The 26,303-nt window shown below is 39.1% G+C and overlaps 1 protein-coding gene across 1 annotated transcript in view; it reads left to right on the top strand.

The window, feature by feature from the left end:
- The first annotated feature begins 1,584 nt into the window (after positions 1–1,584).
- LOC143026342 (sortilin-related receptor-like) overlaps positions 1,585–26,303 on the top strand; it is a 72,452-nt gene continuing 47,733 nt past the window's right edge. Inside the window, exons 1-17 of the mRNA XM_076186562.1 lie at positions 1,585–1,905; positions 6,201–6,434; positions 8,484–8,645; positions 9,560–9,717; positions 10,250–10,331; positions 15,900–16,031; positions 16,190–16,335; positions 16,457–16,538; positions 17,476–17,610; positions 17,781–17,966; positions 18,602–18,751; positions 19,561–19,665; positions 20,324–20,751; positions 21,473–21,656; positions 23,170–23,402; positions 25,563–25,638; positions 25,760–25,909. Coding sequence (XP_076042677.1) covers positions 1,621–1,905; positions 6,201–6,434; positions 8,484–8,645; positions 9,560–9,717; positions 10,250–10,331; positions 15,900–16,031; positions 16,190–16,335; positions 16,457–16,538; positions 17,476–17,610; positions 17,781–17,966; positions 18,602–18,751; positions 19,561–19,665; positions 20,324–20,751; positions 21,473–21,656; positions 23,170–23,402; positions 25,563–25,638; positions 25,760–25,909 — 2,928 coding nt within the window. The 5' untranslated portion in view covers positions 1,585–1,620. The remainder of the gene's footprint in view (positions 1,906–6,200; positions 6,435–8,483; positions 8,646–9,559; positions 9,718–10,249; positions 10,332–15,899; positions 16,032–16,189; positions 16,336–16,456; positions 16,539–17,475; positions 17,611–17,780; positions 17,967–18,601; positions 18,752–19,560; positions 19,666–20,323; positions 20,752–21,472; positions 21,657–23,169; positions 23,403–25,562; positions 25,639–25,759; positions 25,910–26,303) is intronic.

Below are 26,303 nucleotides of genomic sequence, written 5' to 3'. Positions count from 1 at the left end.
TGGGATCTCAGCTAAGGACAATATTGTTTTAAACATGTTTTTTTTTATTATTATTATCATTGACTCTTGCCGATTTTACTCTAAATGCGTTTCCAGTATATCATTTTCATGTCGCCTCTCTCTTCGTTCTTCCAAGGTGGGTATAGTCCCAATTTCCCCAATCTTTCCTTTGTTTAGATCAGGGATCGTCTTGGTGCCTTCTATATTCTCTCTCCATTGTGCTTGTATGTCATAACCTATTGTATACCAAGATCTAAGTATATTTAGACCTTGTATACGTTCCACTATGGCGACATAAGCTCTTCAACTTGTGACTCACTACGAACGTCAACAACTTGTGACACTAGTGAGTATGGCTCAGTACGCAGGCACTATCATTGGAGTAATTGTTAAATATATGAATGATTGAATAAATAAATATAAATAACAATTAATACATATTTATATGTGTATATATAAACAATGCATATCAATAGAGAAATAAAGATGAACATGAATATAGTCAATAGATAAAAAATAGTCAATAGATATAAATAACAATACAAATATATATTAATAAATGCACGAATGAGAGATAAGAATCTTGTCTATTTCTAATGAATAGCTAAGTATAATTTTGTGCATTTGGAATTCGCCATGCACGTGATAAACGAAATATAAATAAAATACTCTCTTGGATGAGAACTCAACGCTCATATATGGTCCGATATGATGGGGGTTGTATAGCACCTTAAAAGATCTGGTGTAATTTTTATACATAAACATATTTTAATGCAATCCTACTACAGAAGAGAATTTTTTTTTACATATTCAAGAAATACGAATCACTACTCTATCCACTGTTTCCATCCTACCTCCGTCAGATGACAGGATGTGTTCGCCCGCATCTTTATGATCTTAGACGCCCACAGCGAATTTCCAATCAATGTTTTTTTTCTAATCCATGCCAATACACAGCTACCTAGCTTTATATATTACGTTAGATTAACTTAAGAAATATATTTCTAACGACATATTTTTCATAATAATGCATTTCCTTCCAAAGGATAGAAACGGTGTTTTCTACATTTTAATTTCGATTGCCTTTTTTTTACAAGTTAACAATTAGTTCGTTTTAATGTTCTAGCTGTTATTGCACGACTTATTAATTTCATTATACATTCTCTGTGATGCCACAGCTATAATATTTTGAAGAGGATGTTGCTTGTGCATTAGTTTGCTTTTATATATTGCGTTTTGTCAAAGTTGTGTATTTCATCGACAACTATTATTAAGATTTGTCTATATTTGTTGTTTATTCCATTTGTATAATTTGCCACTTCCTTGTCAATATACTCAGTGCTAATAAAATCTAATATAAAGTTTACTGTCAGGGAATAGTTTGTGTAATTCTTTGTGTTCTTTGAATAGCAAACACACTTCAGAATTTTTCAAACTGCCACATTTGCAAATAAAATTGTACGATTTTGGTCTACTTTTTACGGGAGAAAAATATAAGTATAATTATATCCTCGAAAAACAATCGTATTATATAGAAATTGGCAACACATCCATCTAATCTTTCCCATGGCCTAGGCACAACAACTCGAGCAGTGAACGTAGTTTAATCGTGACGTAGGCATGGAGCGGCGAAGTTCCGGAAAGACGTTTCAATTTATCATCTTGTTTTGTGTTTTTGTGGCGTGTTCCAGTTCCATTAGGTATGGAATGCCCGCAAAGTCAATTACTGTGGCAAGACCCAAAGTTAAGACTCCCCACATCATTTCTGTTAATGAAATAGACGAAATTTTGAAGGAGCGAAGGGATGTATCTACAGATGGGAGTCACGAGACACCAGAGGAATTATTCAAGAAACGTATCAAGAGATCAGTTAATGATGACACGAAAGAACCAGAGAAATCAGAGGTAAATTATTTATTTAGATTTTTTAAAACTAGGTTCATTGCCTAATCATAAACCTTTATTATGTGAACTGATTGTTAGTGATTGAACTTATATTAATATTCTACAAGGTGAGGAATAGGTGTGAATTTCATTTCCTTGTGAAAGTACAGTTTTATTGTGTCTTAACCAGATTAAAGGTAGTTTTATAAATAACGGAAAATTCAATGATGTACAAAATATCCTGACCTAACCTTACCTAACCCAGCCTAACCTGATCCAATCCTTGGGCTTGGTGTTCTCAAATTCTTCATGGAAATTCTTCTACCAGTACTTGCTCTCTTTTCTTGTCATTGTTAAGTTCCAATCCAAAACTAAATTATTAAGATAATCTGTTGAAGGCCTATAGTACATTTGATGGCAAGAAGCAATTTTGAGTCAATTTGAAAACAATTGGAACTTTACCTGGCATTGATATAGAAAGTTTCGGCATTGTATAGTCTATAACTATTCTCTGAACCTCCTTTTTATACAAATATACATCAGTGAGAATTTGTTATTTATTATCTATTTGTCATTACATAATTCAACAAAGGGTGTTATTCTGTCACCGCCCATACAACAAAACCCCAAGATGCTTACTTACTTGATACTTGATGTGACGATTCAATGCTGAGCTCCGTCTTGCATGACGCTTTGCTCAGCTGAAAACGATTACACTAGCAACCAAAATCCGTCCTCATTGACATGCTCTCCGTGTCATAGCACTCAGTGAACTAACAAGCCTTTAGTTCCTTCTTGAAGGTTATGTAGTTCTCGGATATCCTTACAGGTTCGGGTAACTTCTGACCCTCCAAAATAACCACTTAAGTGCTTTCATATCTCAAAATAACTCCATATATCTGTAGCTGTAGGACAAAACTGCACTTGTCAAAGATTTTCTAGCAGTGTTAATAAAAAAGAAAAAAAAATCACTTGGCCTACTTGATTTATTTTGACTATGTAGTTCAATTTGACAAATGTTGCTTATTATTATAGGAATGTATAAAGAAATACTACTTTTGATATTTCAGTGTTTAGTACAATCGGATACAATCAAAACAAGATTTTATTTTGATTAGTCATTTCCTATTTCAGTTAAATTTAATCTATATATAAATCACAATAGAAATGTGTCAAATACTTTTTTGTGCCATCCTTGCAATTTTACACATTGTATTTTTATGCCAGTGTTTACAATTTTAAGTTAAAAATAAACAAGGATACATTAATACAACAGTCATGACTAGTGCTATTAAAGATTATGCATTTAAATTAACCTGGTGTTGCCTCCCATAATAAGTATTGATGTTTCATAATCATTCATTAGAGTCCAATAAATCCATAACAAGATTTTCAGTCACAATATATTAGCTATTGTTTCTAAGACAGTGAAATAATTTTTTGTATAGTAGTAATTAACATGAAAATGTGAAGCAAAAGACTGATCATAAATTGTAATTTTCCAGTTATTTTGGAACCTTTCATAGTTATTTAATATTTCAGTCACTTTGTGGCTGTTACAAAAATGGTGAAATGGTTTTGTTCTTATTGCTGTATGAATGATGTAAATAGTAATTGTGGCACAAATAATTTGTTATACATTGTGAGTCCATAGTTATGTTTTTAAAATGATTTTTTGGGTTATTTCAAAGTTAAGAATACAACCTATTATTTTTTCTTTTAAATGATTAAATAACATTCCTGCAGTATTTAACTCGATTTTTCCCAGATTTTGACAATATAAAAAAAAAAAGTCAACCAAATGAAATACCCATTTTCCAGGACCTGCATACCTGCCTGACATCTTTCTTCTGAAGAACATGACATGTTTAAATAATTTTGAGAGATAAGAGTTTTTTTTTCTAATCAGGTAGGGAGGTGCTTAGAGTGAACTGCTTAAATGAAAAGGAAAAGTAGAAGGACTACGAGTATAAGAAGCTGAGTGAGGAGTGGAAGGAAGTGAAAGATAAGAGTAGAGCTAGGAGTGGAGGAGGAATGGGAATGTTTCAAGGAGGAAGTCACAAAGTGTACAAAGATGGTGTGTGGAACAAGGAGAATGGGAGGAAATAGAAGAAAGGGTAGTGAGTGGTGGGATAATGAAACAAAGAGGTTTTTGTAGAAGAAAAATGAGCATTCACAGACTGGTTGCAAAGTAGGACGAGAGAAACATACGAGAGGTACCAAAAAAGGAAGAGAAGTAAAACAAGATAAAGGAGAGCAAATGTAAAATGGGGAAAGAGTATGACAGAAAATTTTGAAAGTAATAAAAATGTTTTGGAAGGATATCAAGAGAGGAAAGGAGGAGAATGAAGTAGAAAAGAAAAGGTAAAAGGTGCAGATGGAGAGATGATAATGGAACAGGTGGTGGTAAGAGGAATATGGGCAGAGTATTTTAGGGAGATGCTAATTGTGAAGGAGAATAAGGAGGGAAAGGTGGATGCAGTGTGAGGCACTAAGAAAATGACATTGATGAATGAGGAAAATGGGGGAGAAATAAGAAAAGATGAGATGAGAGCAGTGATTAAAATTAAGAGAGCAGGCAAGGCACTTGGGTTAGATGGGTGTCATGTGGAATTGTCTAAAAAAGGGAGGTACAGTGATGGTGGGCTGGCTGGATGGATGTTGTTTAATGTTTGTCTAAAAGAGGATAGAGTGCTGAAGGACTGGAGGAGTGCCTGTATAGCTCCACTTTACAAGGGAAAAAGGGACAAATGTGAGTGGAGTAGTTTTGGAGGGGTCATTTTGTTGAGTGTAGTTGGGAAGGTTTGTGGGAGGGTTTTGATTGAGAGGAATAGGAGAGGAACAGTATGGGTTTAGGAAAGGTATGAGTTGCATGGATCAGATTTTTGTGGTAAGACGAATATGTGAGAACGCTCTACCAAAGGGTAAGGATGTTTTTTGGGCCTCTATGAATTTGGAAAAGGCTTATGACAGGGTAGACAGGAAGGCACTGTGAGAGGTATTACAGATATGTGGAATAGTAGGAAAGCTGTTAAAAGCAGTCAAGAGTTTTTATGAGAGTAGTAGAGCCTTTTTAGAATTAGAACTGGAGAGAGTGAGTGGTTTGAGGTAAAGTTGGGATTTCACTAGGGATGTGTCATGTTGTCATGGCTATTCAATGTGTACATGGATGGGGTGGTGCAGAAGGTAATTGCAAGGGTAATAGGCCAGGGATTGGAGATGATTAAAGAAAATGGAGAAAAATGGGATATATGCCAATTGTTGTTTGCTGATAAAACTGCTTATAGCAGGATCAGAGAATACATTAAGGAAGTTAGTGATGGAGTTTGGAAAGTGAAAAAGGAGGAAGTTAAATGTGAGTGAAAGTAAGGTGATGAAATGTACAATGGGAGAAGATGGCAGCAAATTGGAAGTGAATAGGGAGACTGGAAGAAGTGGATAACTTTAGATACTTGAAGGCACACGTGGTGGGAAAGGGAGGAGTAAAGGTAGGGGTAGAATGTAGATTGAGAGGAGAAAGGAAATGCCTCGGGGGATTTAAAAATATAATGAGAAATAGACATTTGGGAATAGATGCTAAGAGGAGATTTATGAAGGGGTGATTGTGCTAACAGCACTATATGGGGCAAAAGCATTGAACATAAGAGAGGAAGAGTTTAAATGTAATTTTAGATGAAATGTCTGAGAGGTATGGTAGTGGTTAGAGTGAGAATGAGGATGACAGCATGGAAGGAAAAGAGTTGGGAGATATGATTGATGAAAGAGTATTGGGATGGTTTTGGACACATGAAAAGAATGAGGGAGGAAAGATAAGTAAAAGAAGTGTGGAAGGCAGGGGTGGATGGAATGAACATGAGGGGAGTGACAAAGGATGAGATGGATGGATGGGGTGTTGAGAAGGAGGCTGATGCCTGTCGAAGAAGGGAGGAGACAGAAGATAGGGGTGAGTGATGTATGTAAAGGAGTGTAGGGGGGATATTAAAGAGGGATTTCCCCTCATCTCTCTTTCTGCATTAAGGTACGGAGAGGGGGGTTACCAATTAAATGAAGTAGCCTTGCTGTGGGTGTGCTATGTCTTGCTGCATTGCTTCTGACTTAGGGCAGTTGGTGAGATGCAGGGATTACCTGTCATCCAGGAGGAGTTAAGAAAAAGGGAGGGGTGGCAAATGGGAGTGGAGTGGGTGTGAGTGGAATTATGTCTTGACATGGGATACCTCCCTTGTAAGAGGGAAAAAGGGCTTGATGTATGTATTTGTTAATTGATGTGATTAACAATTCTTGAACTAATTATTTGATTATTTTTTTTTTTCCAACAGTTCAATTTGAATGATGGTCACCTCCAGATCATGTTAGATTGGGCTGGTGAAGGGAGTGATGCCGTACTGTGTGTGGCACGTGATAGTTACATGAACGAAAGTGCCTCGTCCAATGTCTTCATATCATATGACTATAGCACAACCTTCGAGAACAAGACAGACAAGTTCCGTCTTCTTAATGGAAGCTATGCCATCATCAACAAGTTTTATAAAAATGACAGGTTTACTTCTCATGTGAGTAAATTTATTTTTAAGTTGTTCATATTTGATTCCTTTCCATGTTAAATAAGAATATGTAAATATATTGAGATTGTATAAATCATAAAGGTCTTGGATTGAGATAATATTTTGTCATCTGTTTGCAAGAGATAACTGGAACAAGAGATTGAAGAAGAACTCATTTTGGTGTTTTGATGTCCCAATGCACATTTACTAAGTTGCTCATAGATTGTATGATAGAAAAAATATAGTTAGGGTTCACTATGTGGGAGTGAGGAGAGGCAGTTTAAGCATCCATTCTTTGAGGTTGATGTAGTGATGGAAGATATCAGAAATGTGCTCTTTCTCCATCTTTGGCTATTCCAGGAGTTGGTACAGTTGTACAAAAAAATGTTTTCTTATAGCTTCAGATGTATGGGATTTTTCATTATTTTCTTAATATCTTTCACTTTGTGTGGATACTACCCTGGTGCATATACTGAGGGTGGTTAAGTATTTTGTTTATTTATTAATTATTAAATGTCATCATCAGTGAGAAGTGAAAAGAAAGCCACACTTTTTCGGGTTTTGTGTTGGACAGAGTTTGTTTTTAATGATTTTGGCTGTTTAAAAGGGTTGAAATTTATTTAGGTTACTCTGCTGGTTATTTCTCTGTGTATATAATGGGAATTATTCAGTGTGTCCCTATCATCTACAAAGGTCATAGGTGTAGTGATACCCAAAAGGAAGATTGGAATAGTTCTGGACATAGAAGTATTGAGGGGAGATGGTATTGGATTGTCATATCTGCTGCTTTTGAGTATACATTTAATAGGGTCTTTATGCATGATCTACCAGTTCTGAATCTGAAGCTGGTCAGCTAAAATGCCACACTATGCATAAATACTGAGTGTCCATACTCAGTGCATGCATTGTATATTGTAGACATAGATAGTAGAGGATAAATTGTATATAGTTCCCTGTTGTGGCAGCCATCATGTAAATAGTACCATTAGCAACTGCCAGAGTTTTCCCCAGGCAATGCTCCAAGAATGTAGATCAGTCTATTTGGAGAGAATAAAGTGACAAACACCACCTCGCTTGTCTCAGTGTAGATAACAGCAAATCTACATGTGATTGGAAACTTTTTGTTTATTACTTCAGCTTGAGTTGATGTCTCTTTGTTGACATTCTGACCATGTGCTTACAGCACTTTGAAGCAAAGACTTGCTTTTGAAAAAATAATTCTTATTCTTTAAAATTTCAACAACAAATCTTGACTTGGTTGTTGACTTAGCTATTTTCTCATAGATTATTCTTAGGGGAACCTGCTGTGAAGTTTTGCAAATATTAGGATGAGTGTTTTTGTGGAAGTACATTTACTTGTCATAGTGTTAATACATATATTTTCAGGGGTGAATGGAGAATGGTTGTATATGGATGATGTTGTGATGCATGAGGTGGAATGGGCGGGGGGGATGGGGGTGAGGTAGTGTATGTGAGCAAAATTTGACGCAGCCTGAAGGGATTTCTCCCAGTCTTCTCCTTTTATGCATGGGGGGACGGAGAGTGGGGTCGCCGACTTAATGAAATGGCCTTGCTGTGGATGTGCTGTGTCTTGCAACACTGCTTCTGACCCAGGGCAATGGACAAGGTGCAGGGATGACCCGTCATCCAGGAGGTGCTAAGATAAGAGGGAGGGTGGAGGGGTGTGGAGTGTATTCAGGGATGGAATGGGTGGGAATGATTTTATGCCTTTTCCTTTTTGGCTACCTCCCCAGTAAGGGGAAAAAAGCCTTGGTATATGTATGTATGTATGTACCAAAGGCTTTTTTCCCCTCACATGGGGGTAGCCAAAAAGAAAAAGGTATAGAAATCACTGCCACCTGTTTCATTTCCCATATATTCCACTCCCCTCCACCCTCCTCCCTCCCTCATCTTGGCACCTCCTGGATGACAGGTCATCCCTGCATCCTGTCCACTGCCCTGGGTCAGAAGCAGTGTCACAAGACACTAGCAGTAATTCGCAGGTGATGATATAATTTTTATTTTGCTGATATATATATATATTTTTTCTTCAAACAGGTTGTTTTCACTGATGTGGTGCACAAATATTTGTACACAACTAGAGATTGGGGAAAGACTATTCTCAGACATGTCTTGGATTTTACACCAAGTATGATTACATACCACCCAACAGATTCTGATGTAGTCCTTGCATATGACATGGAGAATAAACTGAAGCAGGTAAGGAAGAGGCTTTAAAATCCATTGTAAATTGTTTTAAGCATAAGTGTAGTCAGTAATATTGGTGATCGTTGCCAGGAATTACTGACTGACATTGTGCAGCCCAACAGCAGCTTGTAACACTTGGCCTCCATAGCCCTTATGAATGATAAATATTTGACTGATTTCTGTGTTGAATTAGTGCAGGATTGGTTTGATGTCACCAACTTAAAGTAGTATGGGGAGGGGAGTAGTCACTGGTTGTCAGCATTTCTTAGGTGAAAAAGGTGGATAAATTTTAGTCAAAGTTGGTAGAGATTGAAGGGTAATGGGTGGCAGGGTATGATTGATATCTCACAAGGCCACCTTGGACAGGTACATATTGTTGGTACCAGTCTATTCAGAATAGAGCAGATAACATGTTTTACCTGGCTCTAACTCAAAATCTTTATTATACACATTTATGTAACATTCGCCTTATCCTATTGTAAGGGGGTTGGTCAAGTCAAAGCTTGCTTTGACCTTTGGAAAAAGAATGGACAGAGGGATTTCTCCAGGCTCTTTACTCTTGCCTGGAAACAATGTGGAAGCATTCTTATACCTTTGCAATAGGGAGTATGTGAAAAGAAGAGGTGGAATCCTAGGAGCAGTTGAGGAAAGACACAATAGAGATGAGGATTAGTAATGATATCTAGATTATAGAATGCATCTCCTATGTAGGTCTTCTGTGAATGGATAGATTACCAGGTTAGTCATTAACATTGGTTTGACAATCCTCCAGGGCGCCACCTTTATCGTACTGAGAATCCACTACTATTCATAATAGATTTGGCAAAAGACCCAAGGACTATTGCCAGCCAGTGCAGCTTATATGTCATTAGTGCCCTTTCTGAACTGCATCTCTTGTTTTAACTTTTATATATTTAAAATTTCAGTTGTGGTTAAGCGAAGATTTTGGTGCATCCTGGCATGTGATTGGTATTTTTGTGAAGTCATATTACTGGTATGATGCAGTGACTCCCCCGAAGTTATATGTTGAGAGACAGGCACCTTCAGGGATTGCATCTGTGGTAGCATCTCAGTCACTGTTCAGGTAAGTACAAGAAACTCATAGTTTAGTTGATTGATTAATCTGTGGTTTTCTCTTGGAAGAGGTTCATGTGGGTCTCCAAAGTGAAGTCTAGAATATTTTTATTCTATTACAATGGAAGGTTTCAGCCATTCAGTTTTATTATGGGGTCTTTCTTTAATTTATGGTTATCTGGATGCTCACTGGCCAAGGGGTTTAGAGCTTGTGACGAAGGTTGAGGCGACGCCAGTTCGAACCCTGGCACCATGAAGTTGGACCAAGGGCATGTTTAATTAAATTCCATGGTACAAAATCCTATGTAAGGGGCTCCATCCTAGCATCCTGATAGAGGGAGTTTGTGACATTAAACCAAATCGTTTTGGTTATCTAAAGTGAGTAATGTTACCAACAAATTGTAAAGGGATGCTTCCATTGTATTATTTCTAAGCCATTGTTCTTCTTTGTCTTAGTAATTTGTAGCTGCTATTTTGTAGTTGTTGTTCTGGGAACTAGTAAAGTAATAATATGAAGGACTTAGATTGATATTTTGTTTCAGGGATGATAACTCCGAAATTGTAATTGAAGAAGTGGAGGACTTTGAAATCAAGGACAAATTCCTCTTTGCCATTAGGAAACAGGTGAGTTGCTCTTTATTTTTAGATAAGAAAGTAATCTTATCACCATGAGTATTCTTATCAGTTTTTAAAACCAGCTGAAAATCTATTGCCCAATAAATCATTCAGGAAGAAATTTTATGATGAATATGAAAAAAGTCACCATCAGCATATGATCAAGCATCTACCATCTGTGCTACAGAATACTTCCAGACAAAAATGCATTCACACCTAAATCATAAAACAAATTATACAAGATGACCACCAAACTCAATACCCTCCCCCCTGCTTGACCTGACATAAGAACATAAGAATGAAGGAGAGTGCAAGAGACCATAAGGCCTACACTAGGCAGTTGTCCATTACTACCTGTTGTCCCTATCCATAAAGATGTCTAACCTTTTCTTAAAACAACTGATAGTTTCAGTGCTCACTACATGGTTACTAAGTCTATTCCATTCGTTGACCACTGTTGATAGACCAGTTCTTGCCTATGTCCTTCTTAACCACTTCCATACGGTGACACCTACGTAGGCGTCATGAGGAGCAAGTGGGTATGCAATGATGCCGACGTCGGCGTCTTGATTATATTTATTGTAGTCGTACCTACGTAACATCCATTCTCTCTAAACTGGCTTCATCATATTTTCTATGGTTATCAAAATTCACGGGTGAAAGAGAACGAACGATTGAGCACTGACTTTATTTTTGATAATGCGATTATTATGACGCAACATCGCACGTCGGGCAGCTAATGCTGCCAGACGTGTGATGTGCCCCGGAGTGAAGAGGTTAAATCTAAATTTGTCCAATTTGCATCCATTATTGTGAGTCCTGCCCTGTTGTCTTAATATGATGACCTTGTTTATATCACCCTTGTAAAAGCCTTATCCACTTGAACACCTCTATTAGATCACTGGACTCTGTGTCTTTCCAGAGAGTGTAAGTTAAGGTGCCCACATATCATTTTGGTTATTCTCCTCTGTTCTCATTCAAGTGAATTGATATCCATTCTATAGGATGGGGGACCAAAACTACCACATAGTCAAGGATGGGTCCAACAAAAGCCAGATAAAATTTGATAATTACTTCTGCATTTTTATTTGTAACCACCCTAGCAATGAAACCTAATGCTCTGTTAACTCTATTCCTGGCACCAATGCACTGTTTCCTGAATTTAAGGTCAGGACTCACTAGAACTCCCAAGTGTCTCTCGCATTCAGTTTTCCTGAAAAAGATATTATCTAAGCAATATCAGCTTTTAAGGGTTGTGTAAACCTATGTTTAACATGCTGCACTTTGACTTTACCACTTCGGTACTATGACGTCCATATAGGCAACATGAAGTGTTGCAAGTGGGTGCACAAGGATGCTGGCATTTGTGTCTTGATTATATTTTTTCTTTGTAGTCGTACATGAGTTACCTGTGCATTCTATGAACTGATTTGATCACATTTTCTGTGTTTATTACTCATACATACATATACCAAGGCTGTTTCCCCCTTACAAGGGAGGTAGCCAAAAAGGAAAAGGCATAAAATCATTCCCACCCATTCCATCCCTTAACCACTTCAATACGGGACTTAAATCTCGCGGGCAGCAGCCAATGCCAGCCGTACGACGTAACGAAATAATATTCGCATCATAAAATATAGTCGCCGCTTATATCGATCGTTCTCTCTTTCACCCGCGAATTTTGAAAACCACAGAGAATGGGATTAAGGGCGCATTTGGGAGAATGTAAAAACACAGGGGCGACTACAATAAATATAATCAAGACGCCGATATGGCAGCGTCGCGAATCCACTTGCTCCTCATGACGCCTACGTGTGCGGCACCGTATGGAAGGGGTTAATATACTCCACACCCCTCCACCCTCCCTCTTATCTTAGCACCTCCTGGATGACGGGTCATCCTTGCACCTTGTCCACTGCCCTGGGTCAGAAGCAGTGTCACAAGACACAGCACATCCACAGCTCAGTAAAAGAAAACTCAGTAAAAGAAAACAAGTAATACAATTCTGACTTAATATTTTAGAATGCAAGTAGTGTGATGCAGTGTACACATGGCAGCTGATGCTGCACATGAGAATTTGACTCCTACTGAAGTGGTTAAAAAAAAAAAAAAAATCAAGAGTAGCAAGAACCTTATTAGAATGCTTGCCTTCAGGGCACCATCAAGCACTAAAACTGCAGTAGCACAAAATTGGCTTGTCCACAGAATCAAACTACCATCACACAAAGGACCCGGAGTACCTTACCGTTCACTGTCCAATGCTAGCTATTTCGAAATAACAACACACAGGACAGTCTACCTGAGAGCCCTAAATTTGTTGCAAAAGAGACATAGGGTAGCAGATTGAATGATTTATGTTAGTAAATTTCCATTATCAGGGGTGATCAGAAAGTAATAACAGTCGGACTCGTAGCTGAAAGACTATAAGTGTTGGGGGGGCGGGGAGCAAGGGGCAGCAAGTGTTTACAAAGGATTACAAAGGCGGAGCATGCCGACAGGAGACCTTTTGATCCATATCTAGGTCGGATGCACAAAAAAAAAAAAATCACATTAACAATAAAACAATAAACAAAAACCATAATAATGTAAATAACAAACAAAATACTCAAATAAGTGCATATGCATAGTTAAAATAACAAACAAACAGGCAAACAGCAAATAATAAATTGACATACAACTAATAATAATTGAAAATCAGACAGACAAACGATAACAAAACAAAAACAAATAATATAAGATAAATTATAATCATTACAGCATCTTACTTAGGTATTTATCTAAATGATTCTTAAAGCTTCGAACTGAACTACATTGCACTACCTGTGCAGGAAGTTTATTCCATTCATTAACTACACGGTTGGCAAAGTTGTTTCTACCTACTTCCAAATTGAATCTATTTCCGGACAGTTTGAGACCATTGTTTCTTGTCTGATTCTCATTCATTGTGAAAATTTGGTCACTTTTGATGTTGTCAATTCCCTTTAAAATCTTAAAGACCTGTATCAAGTCACCTCTGAGTCTACGCTTTTTTAGGGAAAACAGATTCATGTGCTTTAGTCGATTTTCGTATGATTTATTTTTGATATTTGGAATCAGTTTTGTGGCTCGCCGTTGTACTTTTTGCAGTCTGTCAATGTCTTTAATGAGATTCGGTGACCATACGGAAACAGCATATTCCAAATGTGGACGAACTAACGATTTATATAGCTTGTTAATGAGTGATGGACTTTTGAAATCAAATGATCGCACAATCAGTCCCAGAATCTTATTTGCTTTCTCAGAGGCTGAAATACATTGCTTGGATGATTTGAGGTCGTTACTGATAATTACGCCGAGATCTTTTTCACTATCCACTTTTGTTAACGAATTTCCAAATAACTTGTAATCGTACTTACTGTTATTTTTACCTATGTGCATTACCTTGCATTTACTTGTGTTTAATTTCATTAGCCACTTTTCAGACCATTGCCTGTTGTTACATGTTTGAGCTTGTCGTTGTTTGTCTAGCTTACATTTTATCGTTGCGCTGTGCGATTGCGCCATTGTTGGTTTGCCTCTCTAACCGGAAACATGGATTTTTCGAAAGAAGGCTGCAGATTCTACACCTTCACAAGGTGGAAACTAGGGAAAAAAGCAACGGAGATCAGAGAGGAATTGTTGCATGTTTTTCCCGAGTCTACTCCATCACTGGAAACTGTTTCCCGCTGAATTCGAGCTTTTGCAGCCGGAAAATTGCAGCTAGAAGATGATCATCGTCCTGGCCGCCCTCGGACATCCGTGACCGAAGCAACGACGGTCCGTGCGCGGGCCATCATTAACGAAGATCCAACTGTTACTCTTCGATTCTTATCCTTGGAGCTCGGTGTCAGTTATGGGAGCGCACATGACATCGTGCATGAACACTTAGGGCTGAGGAAGAAGTGTGCTCGATGGATACCTCATTTGCTTACGGAAGAGCAGAAGAGTGAACGGGTGCAGATTTTTCGTCTATGGCTGGCTGAATTCGAGCCAAATGGTCCGAAACGGTTCTCAGATGTAGATACCGGAGATGAGTGTTGGATTTCTTTCTTCACCACCAGAGACAAGCAGTCTAACTTGGTTTGAGTGATGAAGAACCTCGACCTCAGATTCTGAAGGAAGGATTTCGCAGCAGGAAGTGCCTTTTCACCATCTTCTTCAATTCACAAGGACCAATGTGTGTGGATGTAATGCCTCAACAGTGTACTATCACAGCCCAGTACTACACTGATCACGTCCTTCCTCGAGTCCTGGAATATCAGGCCAAGAGTGCACCAACCCGTCGCCGATCGCGCCTTTTGCTGCACCATGACAATGCTGCCCCCCACAAAGCTCGCCTCACTGTGCAGTTCCTGGAGCAGCAGGGGATCACACTTCTCCCCCACCCACCCTACTCGCCTGACCTTGCTCCCTGTGATTTTTGGTTGTTTCCAAAGATCAAGGGTGCGATCGCAGGGAAGCTGTTTCATCGCATCCAAGATCTGGCGCGAGCAGTCAATTCAGAGCTACGAGGTATATCGGCTTCTGAGTACCGTGAGTGCTTCATGAAGTGGCGAAAGAGGATGGAACGTTGCATAGAGGCAGGAGGGGAGTACTTTGAAGGAATGTAGGCCACTATTTGGATTTACCTCTGTACCGTGAAAATATATGGTATCACTGTCATTACTTTTTGATAACCCCTCGTAATTTCAGAAAATTGATTTTTCTGATGCAGAAATTTACTCGCTCACCATGTACCATTTACTTATTTTCTTATAATATCTAAAAGGTATTATTGGTGCCAGATTTAAATGTAGGTCCCTTTTCCATCAGATTATACCTGTTATATTTTTATTTTAATTTTGATTTCAGGAATCCTTGTTCCCAGTCAACATGTGTCAAGTTAAGAAATTCTTTTGAACAAACATACATACATACATAAACCAATGGCTTTTTCTCCCTTACAAGGGAGGTAATCAAATTCAAATGCATAAATCCACTCCCATCCATTTCATCCCCACATATTCCATGCCCACTCACCTTCCCTCCCTCCCTCTTTTCTTGGCTCTTCCTGGATGATGGATCATCCCTACATTTTGCCCACTGCCCTGAGTCAGAAGCAATGCAGCAAGGCTGCTTCACTTAATCAGTGATCCCCCCTCTCTGTCCCCTCATGCAGAAAAAGAGGAGATGGGAAGAATTCCTGTTGGGCTGCATCAAAATATCATTCACACATACTCCCTCAAACCCCCATCCCCCACCCACTTTTTTCTATGCATCACAGCATCATCCATACACAACCATTCTCCACTCATCCCTATCTTCTGTCTTCTCCCTTCCTTCCCAATGCCCCTTTTACCCCATTCATCCATCTCATCCTAGGTTGCCCCCTCATGTTCACTCCTTCCACCTCTGCCTTCCACTCCTCTTTTACTAATAATTTTTTCCATGTGTTCAAACCATCCCAACTCTTTTATCAACCCTATCTCCCAAATCCTTTTCCACCCCCGTTCTCCTCCTCACCTCGTTTCTTACCCTGCCCTATTCTTTTGTAGTGAATAGATATTTTTCTTTTTTCAGGACAGTGGACCAACAGAAGAGGAGACATTACAGCTTTTTATTTCATTCAATGGTGGCCCTTTTCTCCCAGCTGAGTTCCCCAACAATCTTACACACATCCACTATTACATTGCTGATGTGGCAGAAGACCAGGTGAGGAAGTCAAAGGAAAAAAGAGAAGTTGTTAGTTCTATATTTACCAAGTCATATTTACCAGTGGTAAGCTGTAGATATTATATTTAGATCCTTAGTTTAATCCTTCCCAATCCACGTCAGCTATGTGATAGTGTTTTATGCATTACTTTCTACAGGTGATGGCATGTGTAGTACATGGTGAGATCCAGTCCAATCTGTATGTGTCAGATGTACCTCGAAATGGATTGGTAAAGTTTTCTCTTTCCTTGGAACGCATATTGTATTATAACCAGGGTAGTGCTTGGGATGTTACATGGTTGAGGTGAGTAATTGTACATGTTTGGTTTGGTACATACAGAAGGATAATAACTGAAAATGAATTTGAAGAAAATTGCTGCATCTTTTACTCTTGTATTCATGTTCAGTGACATTTTATTTTGCAGCCATGTCACAAATGTATCATTTGCTGATCTACACCGTGTGGAGGGCATCCGTGGAGTTTACATTGCCTCACAGCTATCAGAGGCAAGTGAATGAGATTAAATAACATTAACAAACTTTGGAGTAGTGTTAGGATAAAATCTGTCAAGATTGGCTCCTTCCCCCTCACTAAAGTGGCACCCAGCTTAGGCATGCACTCACCCTTCACCTATCCCATACCCACTGGATTCCTTTTTGAAAAATAGGATGATATTTCTTGTTACCTTGAGAGTCACTGACTGGAAACCCACATCCACAGTGGCTGGCATTGGTTGTCATGCCCTCCATGCAACGTGACTGAATGGGATGGATTAAGGGAGCTAGGGATTCTCCACTGTATTTTTCTTGTATGAAAATTCAGATGAGAGTAAAAGGGAAGAGATAGACATTATGTGAGAAGAAAGATGGATGTGTTGGCATTGAGGGAAGCTAAGTTGAGTGGGAATGGCGAGTTTGAGTTTGGAAATGTAGTTGGAAGGGTGTCAGGGGTGAAGAGAGGATGAGGGAGAGAAGGGGTGGCTATACTAATAAGTGAAGAGATAGGTAAATATGTGGTGGAGTAGGAGATTTCTTTGGTGTTAATGTGGTTGAAGGTGAAACTGGGAAGGAAGATATGGGTCTTTGTAAGTGCACATGGGCCTGGTAGTGAGAAGGGTTCATAGGTAAGGGAGGCTTATTGGATAGAGAGTTTAGGTAGAAATGTCAAAGTGGTGGTATTGGGAGATCTCAATGCTAGGATGTGTTGTGTCTTGCTACATTGCTTTTGACCCAGGGCAGTGGGCAGGATATAGGGATGACCCATCATCCATGAGGAGCTAAGATGAGAGGGAGGAAAGGGTGGTGGGTAGGAATGGGTATAAGTCTTTTCACTTTGGCTGCCTCTCTGGTAAAGGGGAAAAAGCCCTTGATGTGTAGGTAGGTATTTTGGTTCATCAGCAAGATATCTGCGGCAACAGATTTTTTGTAATTCTGATATTTGCAGGAATTTAAGCCTGGGAGAGTAGTGTTGAGTGTGGAACACATCAGCTCATACATCACTTTTGACCAAGGTGCTCAATGGAAGCCTATTGCCCCTCCAGTCAAAGATAGTCAAGGTCAACCTATCAACTGTTCAAGGGTAAGAATGTGTATTCAGCTTTGAGATGTTTTAACTGTTAAACAATATTTTTGGATTAACATTGTATTTGTTTTATTGATATAGTTTATTTTTCATATTAATGTTTTATTTATTTGTTAATTTTTGGAAATTGGTCGATAATCTTACAATGTTTTCTTATGAACATTTAGGAAGCAGGATGTTCTCTACACTTGGGTCAGATGCTAAGTGCTCTCAAACCTGGCCTTAGTTCAGTTCCAATCCACAGCATGAAATCAGCTCCTGGGCTGATTATAGCAAGTGGGGTTGTTGGCAATAGTCTGAAGGGCCACTCTGATGTGTATGTCTCCCGAGATGCAGGAGTCACCTGGCATGAGGTAAGTTGCTAAAAGTTTTAGCTCTATGTATGTGTGTATTAGTGAGTTACTTTTGTACTAGATTTGTCCCTCCTTTATACTGCTCCCTTGAAACTGTCCTTTACTATTTCTGTAACAATACATCTTCATATCCCCTGATGGAGGGGGGGGAATGATAAATAATTCTGCCACTGTCATCCTCTATGCAAGTTGTAGAAAGCGGCAAAGTGGGATGGAGGAGTAGGGAGGGTCACAGTGTAAATGAATAGACCCTGCTATGGATGTGCTGTGTTTTGCTGCATTGCTTCTGGCCAAGATAGAGGGAGGGAGGAGGGTGGAGGGCAGTGGAATATATAGGAAATGGAATGGGTGGGAGTGGTTTCTATGCCTTTTTCTTTTCGGCTACCCCCGTGTAAGGGGGAAAAGGGCTTTGGTATATGTATGTATGTATGTATATGCTTCTGACCTGGGGAGTGGGCAAGAGACAGGGATAACTCTTCATCTGTGAGGATCTAGGTTTAGAGGGAGGCAAATGGGTGGTGGATGGGAATGTGTATGAGCCATAGTTGGCTACCCCCCTTATAAGGGGGAAGAGGCACTTGGTATACAGTTAGATGGAAATATGTATGTCATTGAATCATGAATCTTTATTTCAGGTTATCAAAGGGGAGTACATGTACACATTTGGAGACCATGGCGGAGTACTCGTGGCAGTTGAATACCTGAAAAATCCTGGACCAAACACTCAGCTTCTCTATTCTACAGATGAAGGACAGAGTTGGCAGTCATACAAGGTTTCAGACAAGGTGAGATATTTGCATTGTTAACCTCTTTGATGAGTAAAATTCATGCAGGCAACATCAGCTGCCTCATGTACGATGAATTGATGATGCACCATAATACTTGCATCATAAAATATAAAGTTACAACATTATTACTTGTTCTCTTTCACTCTGATTATTAATAATCACAGAAAATATGATCAAGCCAGTTCCCAGAATATGGGGGGTCACTCAGCTACAACTACAAAATAAATGTAATCAGGATGCCAACCCTGGCATCTTCATATACCCATTCATGCCTCATGACACCTATATAGGCATCAGCTTATGGAAGGGGTTAAATATGTGCAGCCACAGTGAATTGAATTTGTGTTGAATGTTGTTGTCCATCATATTGTAGTCCCATGATTCTCAATCAATTTAAATGAAGTTCCTTCCCATGATCTTTGGGAGGACCTTAGGATTGTTGCTTACTGTTATATGGCTGCAGGTTTTCCACTTATTAACCCATGAGACAGCAAATATTATTGTTATTCTTTTAAACTATCCATGTAATTAAATTGAGCATAATGTAAAGTCCCATCTCCCATGTAATAATATTGCTTTTTATAAATTTTATGTATCATGATATTGACTGGGTAATGGAGAAACATTGAATGTATTTTTTAAGGAACATGTACAGGACCATATATCACTTGTTACTTATTGCTGTATATATTGAATTACTTGTACCAATAATTGTGTTTATAGCAGGTAAACACACACATGTATATGACATATAATGGATGAAGTGTCACTATTGTTTGACTACCTTTTAATATATATTTATTTAGGAACTGCGCATATATGGCCTGATGACTGAGCCTGGAGAGAACACCACAATTTTTACATTGTATGGTTCAGCGAGTGGTCCTCAACACAACTGGATTGTCATCAAGGTAATCAAAGTAAAGTTACTTTGAAAGTAAATGTCTAGGGAGTGAAAAGTGTCATGAGAAATAGGTATTTGGTGATGAATGAAGAAAGATATGGAGAATAAGCCAGGCCCACAGCACTGAATGGAGTAGAGACTTGGAATTTGAAGGAATCATTAAGGAAATGTTTGAGAATTATGGTACATGTTGTGAGGATGGATAGAAACTTGGAGGTGAAGCAGAGAACAAGGCAGGAGTGAGAGGGGTGTCAGATAGGGTAGATCACAAAAGGCTGAGATAGTTTGTCGTATAGAAAGGATGATTGGAAAAAGACAAGCAAAAAGAATATATAAAGCAGAAGTTGGTGAAGATCAAGGAGGAGGTGGATGGATGGGGTAAAGGCACCATAACCATCCCATCTGACCACCTGCACTCAGACCCGAGTGCTGTGGCAGGAGGTATGGATGTCTCTTCATCCACAATATGGTAAGATGGGAGGAGTGATGACTGGGTTTTGGATGGCTGTGGGGTGGGTCTATGATTCAACTACCCCTTTGTAAGGGAAAAATGCCCTTTGGTATGTATGTATTTGCAATGTTTTATTTTTGTATATCTCACTGTCTCACTTGTTTTAGTCATAATCCTTTGCATTTATCTATTTATTAATTTTTTCCCCAAATAGGTGGATCTGCGCCCTGTGTTCAAGTACCAACAATGCACTAAAGATGATTACAAGCTGTGGTCACCATCTAATCGGAAATCAGGTATCATCTGTCTTCTAGGACGGAAGGAAGTTTATGAACGACGTGTTGCACATTCCAACTGTTTCAATGGTCGTAATTATGACAGGCCTATCTCTGTGGAGAACTGCCCATGTGAGAGAGAGGACTATATGTGTGATTTTGGGTTTGTTGTTGACGCCAACACATCCAACTGTGTGCACGATCCGACTGCACAAGGATCCGCAAGGGATCCATCTGTTCCTCCTAGTATCTGCTTCCCGGGACAATACTATAACCGGACAAAGGGATATGAAAAGATCCCGAGCAACACCTGTGAAGGAGGAAAGGACTACTTGTATGACAAGGAGAAGATCCCTTGTCCTGTAGGGTAAGATACATTTTGTTGTATAAATCAATGAGGGAACAAGAAGGGAGGGTGGCTGTATAAATGAAGCAGCCCTGCTGTGGGTGTACTATGTGTTCCAGTATTGCATCTGACCAGAAGGAGCTAAGATAAGAAAAATGGGTATTGAATGGGAGTGAAATGGGTGGGAGTGGATGTGTGCCAGGTTACCTACCTCTTTATGAGGAGGAAGAGGCATTTGGTATATAGATGATGTATACATATGCCTCCTAACATTTAGCTGTAAAACAGAGTTTACCCAATTACCCATGGTAAAGATATATGAATCCAAGTTTTGGTTGATGTATTTTAGGACAGTTGAAATTTTTAATGTGAGTGGTAGAGCTTGTGTTATGGTAGGGAATGGAGAGATTGATTTGAGAGAAAGATGGGATTCCAGTGGGGTTGTGTAATGTCACCATGATTATTCAATGTGTATATAGATTGGGTGATAAAGTAGGTGTTTGGAGATAGCAAGTGAGAGTGGAGGGAAGTGGGAGATGAGCCAGTTGTTGTTTGCAGATGATACTGCACTTGTGGCTGGGTCAGGGGCTTCTTTCCTCTATGGTCTTAGGATTCCAAAAACTAAACTATAATGTATATAAATGACTTGGAGTGGTTTGTACACACTAAATTTATTTATTTATTTATTCATTTTTTTTTTTTCCCCTGAAAATTATTATTTGTATCACTTTCATCCTCAAAGGGAGGAACAAGAATTCTTGCTGGTATCGACTCATAAGAAGATTTTACGCTATGATTTGGATGACCCAAAGGATGGCCTGGTACCTTTGCCAATACCAGTTGAACTTGAAATGGCCATTGCACTTGACTTCGATCTAAAGAACAACTGCCTGTATTGGTCAGATGTGACAGTCAACAAAATATACGTGAGTATTATCAGTGGCTGGTTTTGTGTTTTTTCCTAAAGAAGTTATTTGCCTATGATGTTCTTGAATCATGGTACTGAAGCACTAGAGGAAATCAATTAACCTCAGGCTACTACCAAAGGCTTCCCATTCAAAATATGTAGTGTACATGTATGTGCATTCCTGTCAGTGCTCTGCAGCTTGAAAATGTGTGTGATTGCATTATGGCATTGTGGGCTTGTGTGTTATTTTGTTAATAAAATCAGTGCTTTTTCCCTCGGTAACAACAATTTGCCATTGAAGGGGAGTTAGGGAAGTATTAAATTAGAGATTGTAGAAGGCCAGCAGAAAGTATGGATGAATTGGTTTAAGGTCACCCCCCTCAAGGACTAAATAGCATGGGCTTTAATGAACCATGCCCTTGGTCCAACAAAGAATGGATAGAAGTTGAAAATTATAAGCATTCTTTTGTGAGTTGAGGTTAGTCTGGAGTCGTAAAAGAATGCTGCATGACTCCTCTGTAGGAGTGTCACAAAAATCCATGAGGTATTGCCTGCATAAAACTTATGCAGTCAGTACCACATATGGTGTGTGGCCATGTTTTGTCTGTTGTGTTACTTAACCAGTGTTGGTATGTCCTGAATATTTTTTGAGAAGTAGTGAAATCGAATTAGCATAATACCTAGGCCAGGGTTGGTGAGAGGGTAGTTGAGAAAATGGTAATAGACTATGTAGTGGAGCCCCAAAAAGAGGATTGGAAGAACTGTGGACTTAAACGTGTTCAGGAGAGAGGGCAGTGGATTGTTAGATTAAGAGTGAAGGTTGAGTGGCGAAGGAAGAAATGTGATTGAGGTAGAGAGATGCTAAAGGTGAGCAAATTAGATTAAAAAAAGAAAGAATACCAGGCAAAGCTGAGAAAAGTATGAAAAGTATGAGATGTAGTGGAGAACATAGGTGACACAGAGAAGAGGAATGGGTGTATTTCTTGGAGGAAGCTAGGAGGGAACAGGAGATGCAGGGGTTGATGGGGTGAAGAGGTAAAGGTGATGGTGGTTGAAAAGAAACAGGTATATGAAAAACTTCTTGCAAAGAAGTGGGGAAGTTCATGAAAGTTACAGAATGAAGAGAGTGGATGCAAAATGCAGGGTGATGGGAAGCCAAGAGGAGAGTGGATGTAAGGTCCTTAGGGTAGTCTGACTAAGAATTTTGAAACGAGTGACCAAATGTATTGAAAAGAAGGGAGAAGAGTGAGGGAAGGTGAGTTGAGTTGAGGAGAAGGTAAAGGATGCAAGTGAAGGCAGTAAAGGAATGGTGGGTAGAGTATTTTAGGGATTTGTTAAATATAGACTAAGATATGGAGGGTTTGATTGTAGCAGTAGAAGATGCAGTGAAAGCAAAACTGTTGTTTTGTTGATTGTGCTGTATAATTCTTGTGATTTGTAGAATAAACACATATGTGATGTGTACATGTGTTTTATATTGAAGTAATGCAGGTTGATTGTGCCCATGATGATAAAATTCAACTTTTCAACAGCGCATGTGCTTTGATGGACGTCACACTGTTGAAACTCTTGTTGAGGACATTAAGGATGTAGAAGGGCTCGTCCTTGATTGGGTGAGCCACAACTTGTATTTTGTCAGTGCAGATAAGAGGACCCTGGAAGTTATTCGCACAGACACCCCCACAAATGGCAGGATGAGGCGTGTATTGCTCAACAATAACACACTAATTAACCCTAGAGGTGTTGCTGTGCATCCAGTGAAAGGGTAAGTATTCCACAGGGATCAGTTAACTAATTTTTAGCCTTAGAAAATCTCCATATGGAAACCATGTTGAATATGTAGGTTTCCTTGGAACAGTTTTTTAAACCTCACAAGTATTGGTTTTGCCTTACCGCATGATTTTAGAAACTTTACACTTGACAGTGAAAATTAGAATTATCTATCACACTGTTAAGATTTATGAAAAAGTTGTCTGACACACTTATCACCCATTCTTATGATTAAATATTAAATAATAGGTCCACCACAGTATGTGATGAGGCCATACCAATGCTTCAGTAACAACTAAACTCATTGCTGCTAATAGAGATCTTGGACCTTGTACAAGTACTAAGTGTCAGCCTACAGGGGTTGCACTCATCACAAAAGTGAAGAAAAGTGGAAACTCTGTTTCTGACAGGCTGTGCTTGGATGTTGGTTGTAATAAAATGGTAAAGAGAATAGTAATTGCTGCCTCAGGTGTCACCATCTTGAAACATATAGACCTACAGTGGTTGGAAACAGCACCTTACCCCCTCCCATAGATTCCTCCAGGAAGAAATGTTGTGTTTGTTTCATCAGTGTGGCACCACTTCGCTGTCACTAGCTTATAATAATAGGAGGATGGGAGCAGTCTCTGATTGATAGCTCTATTTTATATGTAGGAAGGTGGAGGAAATACAGCTCAAGTAAACAGATAAAGATTGTGGGCCTAGTCCAGACAGAGTGTCAGCTCCCACAAGGGTAGAGGTGAGAGTATTGACAAATTTTGAAGATGGGTGGCAGGGAGACATTTCTCCCAAAATGAACTCCTCACTCTCACAGGACCACTGACTGGAGGTTCTTTTCAGTGGCTGTATTATATATCACTTAATTTCATCTGGTATTCATCCTCTTTCTATTTCTCAGTCAACTCAGTCCCATAACTTCTCTCCCTATTTCCTCTTTCTCAGCCATACATCCACTCTTAGTCTCTCCTATACAAGATGCTCAAACATTTCACCACTTTTCCCCCGACACTTGCATGCCCAGTACTCTTCCTATCACCTTCTTGGAAACCAGTACATAATCCATCGGTGATGTCTTAATCAAACACCCACCAACCTCCCAGGTCCATACATACTGCGTATATCTTTCTTCTTGGGAACTGAATTTGCTATAATTTTTCTTTCAATACTTCAATACTTAACATAATTTTCTCATTTCTTCAGTTCCTATATAGTACAATATTTCACTAGTACTTCATCCACTGGATCCCAGGTTGTGGCCCCTCAGGGCCAAATCTCCTTTTGGACCTAGGTGGAAGGGTACCCATTTGCAAGATTGATATGTGGTAACATTGTCCACTCGTCCTCTTCTGTGGTTCCTCAGTGAAAGGCCAAAGGCAGGCTGGGCATGGCATCTGCAAGAGAGACCTGGGGTATTGGATTGATTGATTGATTGATCCATTCACAGCATTCGTACAAGTCCTTAAAAACCTAAAAAGTCATGAATTTTTGTATAATAAAAAATCAGTACTGAAAAGTCCTTAAATTCCTAAAAAATGATCAGAAGTCATGAAATGGTTATGAATTTTGTTTTCCACCAAAATTATTTTGTGCATGTATTGTTTAATCAATTGGCAATAAAAACAATTCCCTCATCAACTGTGGCAGTTCTAATGGTGGCAAAGATGTTGTTCATCAGGTCCTCTGCCCTTGAATGACATTTTCCAGTAATGTTTGCAAGTGCTGGGGTGTGAAAAATATCCAGGAATTTCTGTACACTGGTCCTGAAGATTTGCAAGAATGGGTAATGAAAAGTCCTTAAAAAGTAATGAAAGAATAACCTGTCAAAAAGTGGGAACCCTGATCCACTGACTCGTTTCTTCCTCTGGCATTTAATTTCTAACACCACTTTATTCACACTACGTCTAAATCTCTCCATACTTTCATTTCAATTATGAGCATTTCGATATTTGGTTTTGTTATACGGATAGTGGACAAGATGCAGGGATGACCCGTCATCCAGGAGGTGCCAAGATAAGAGGGACGGAAGAGGGGAGTGGAGTATATAGGGGGTGGAATGGCTAGGAGTGGTTTCTATGCCTTTGTTTTTTGGCTACCTCCCATGTAAGGGGGTAAAAAGCCTATGGTACATGTATATTATACCATAAACATATTTCAGGTATTTGTTCCTCACGGATTGGTCAGGGTATCATCCCATGGTTGCACGATGTCACCTCGATGGATCCAACTTAAAAGTTTGTACTTGAGAGCATATTTTAAATAAAATGGCTGGCAATATTTTCTTAGTTGTTCATTGTTTTATTTTTCAAGAGTTTTGTTATTGTGTTATGATGATTCTATGCTTTCTCTTGTCAGGTTCTGTTTGGGGTAGGCACTGTTCGGTGGCCAAATGGAATAACTATAGACTTCCAGACGGATCGTATCTTTTGGGTGGATGCAGATCGTGACTACATTGCTTCGGCTGATATGGATGGAAAGAATATGAAGACAATATATAGCCAAAGTGTAGGTTAATGACTACTATGTGTCAGTGTCAGTTTGTCTGTCTGTGGGTTCTTTTTGTTTGTGTTGCCTAACTGTAAATAGGAAAGGAGCTGCTTTCATGTGGTCAGGTTACTTTCTCCTTATTCTCCAATTATCATATTTATCCCCATCTGTGGTATTGGCTGCATGTCATTGTGGGGGTTAAAAGCTGCTCACTAGCATGCAGCCGATGCATTAGGGTCAATATAGGGTGCCCCTATGGACCAGAGCCACACATCATTTTCTCTGTGGTAGAGGAAATCTCTGTTCATAGAGAAATGATGATACTTATTATACTGTGACTGTCCTTCTGTTATGCTGTCACCCTACTCTTGATCTTGCTTATATCTTACTGTGTGGGGACCACACCACTGAT

Source organism: Oratosquilla oratoria, chromosome 6, assembly GCF_046742065.1.
Source record: "Oratosquilla oratoria isolate Oo_2021 chromosome 6, ASM4674206v1, whole genome shotgun sequence".
Classification (NCBI taxonomy): Eukaryota; Metazoa; Arthropoda; class Malacostraca; order Stomatopoda; family Squillidae; genus Oratosquilla; species Oratosquilla oratoria.
This window is presented reverse-complemented; position numbering and strand designations above follow the sequence as displayed.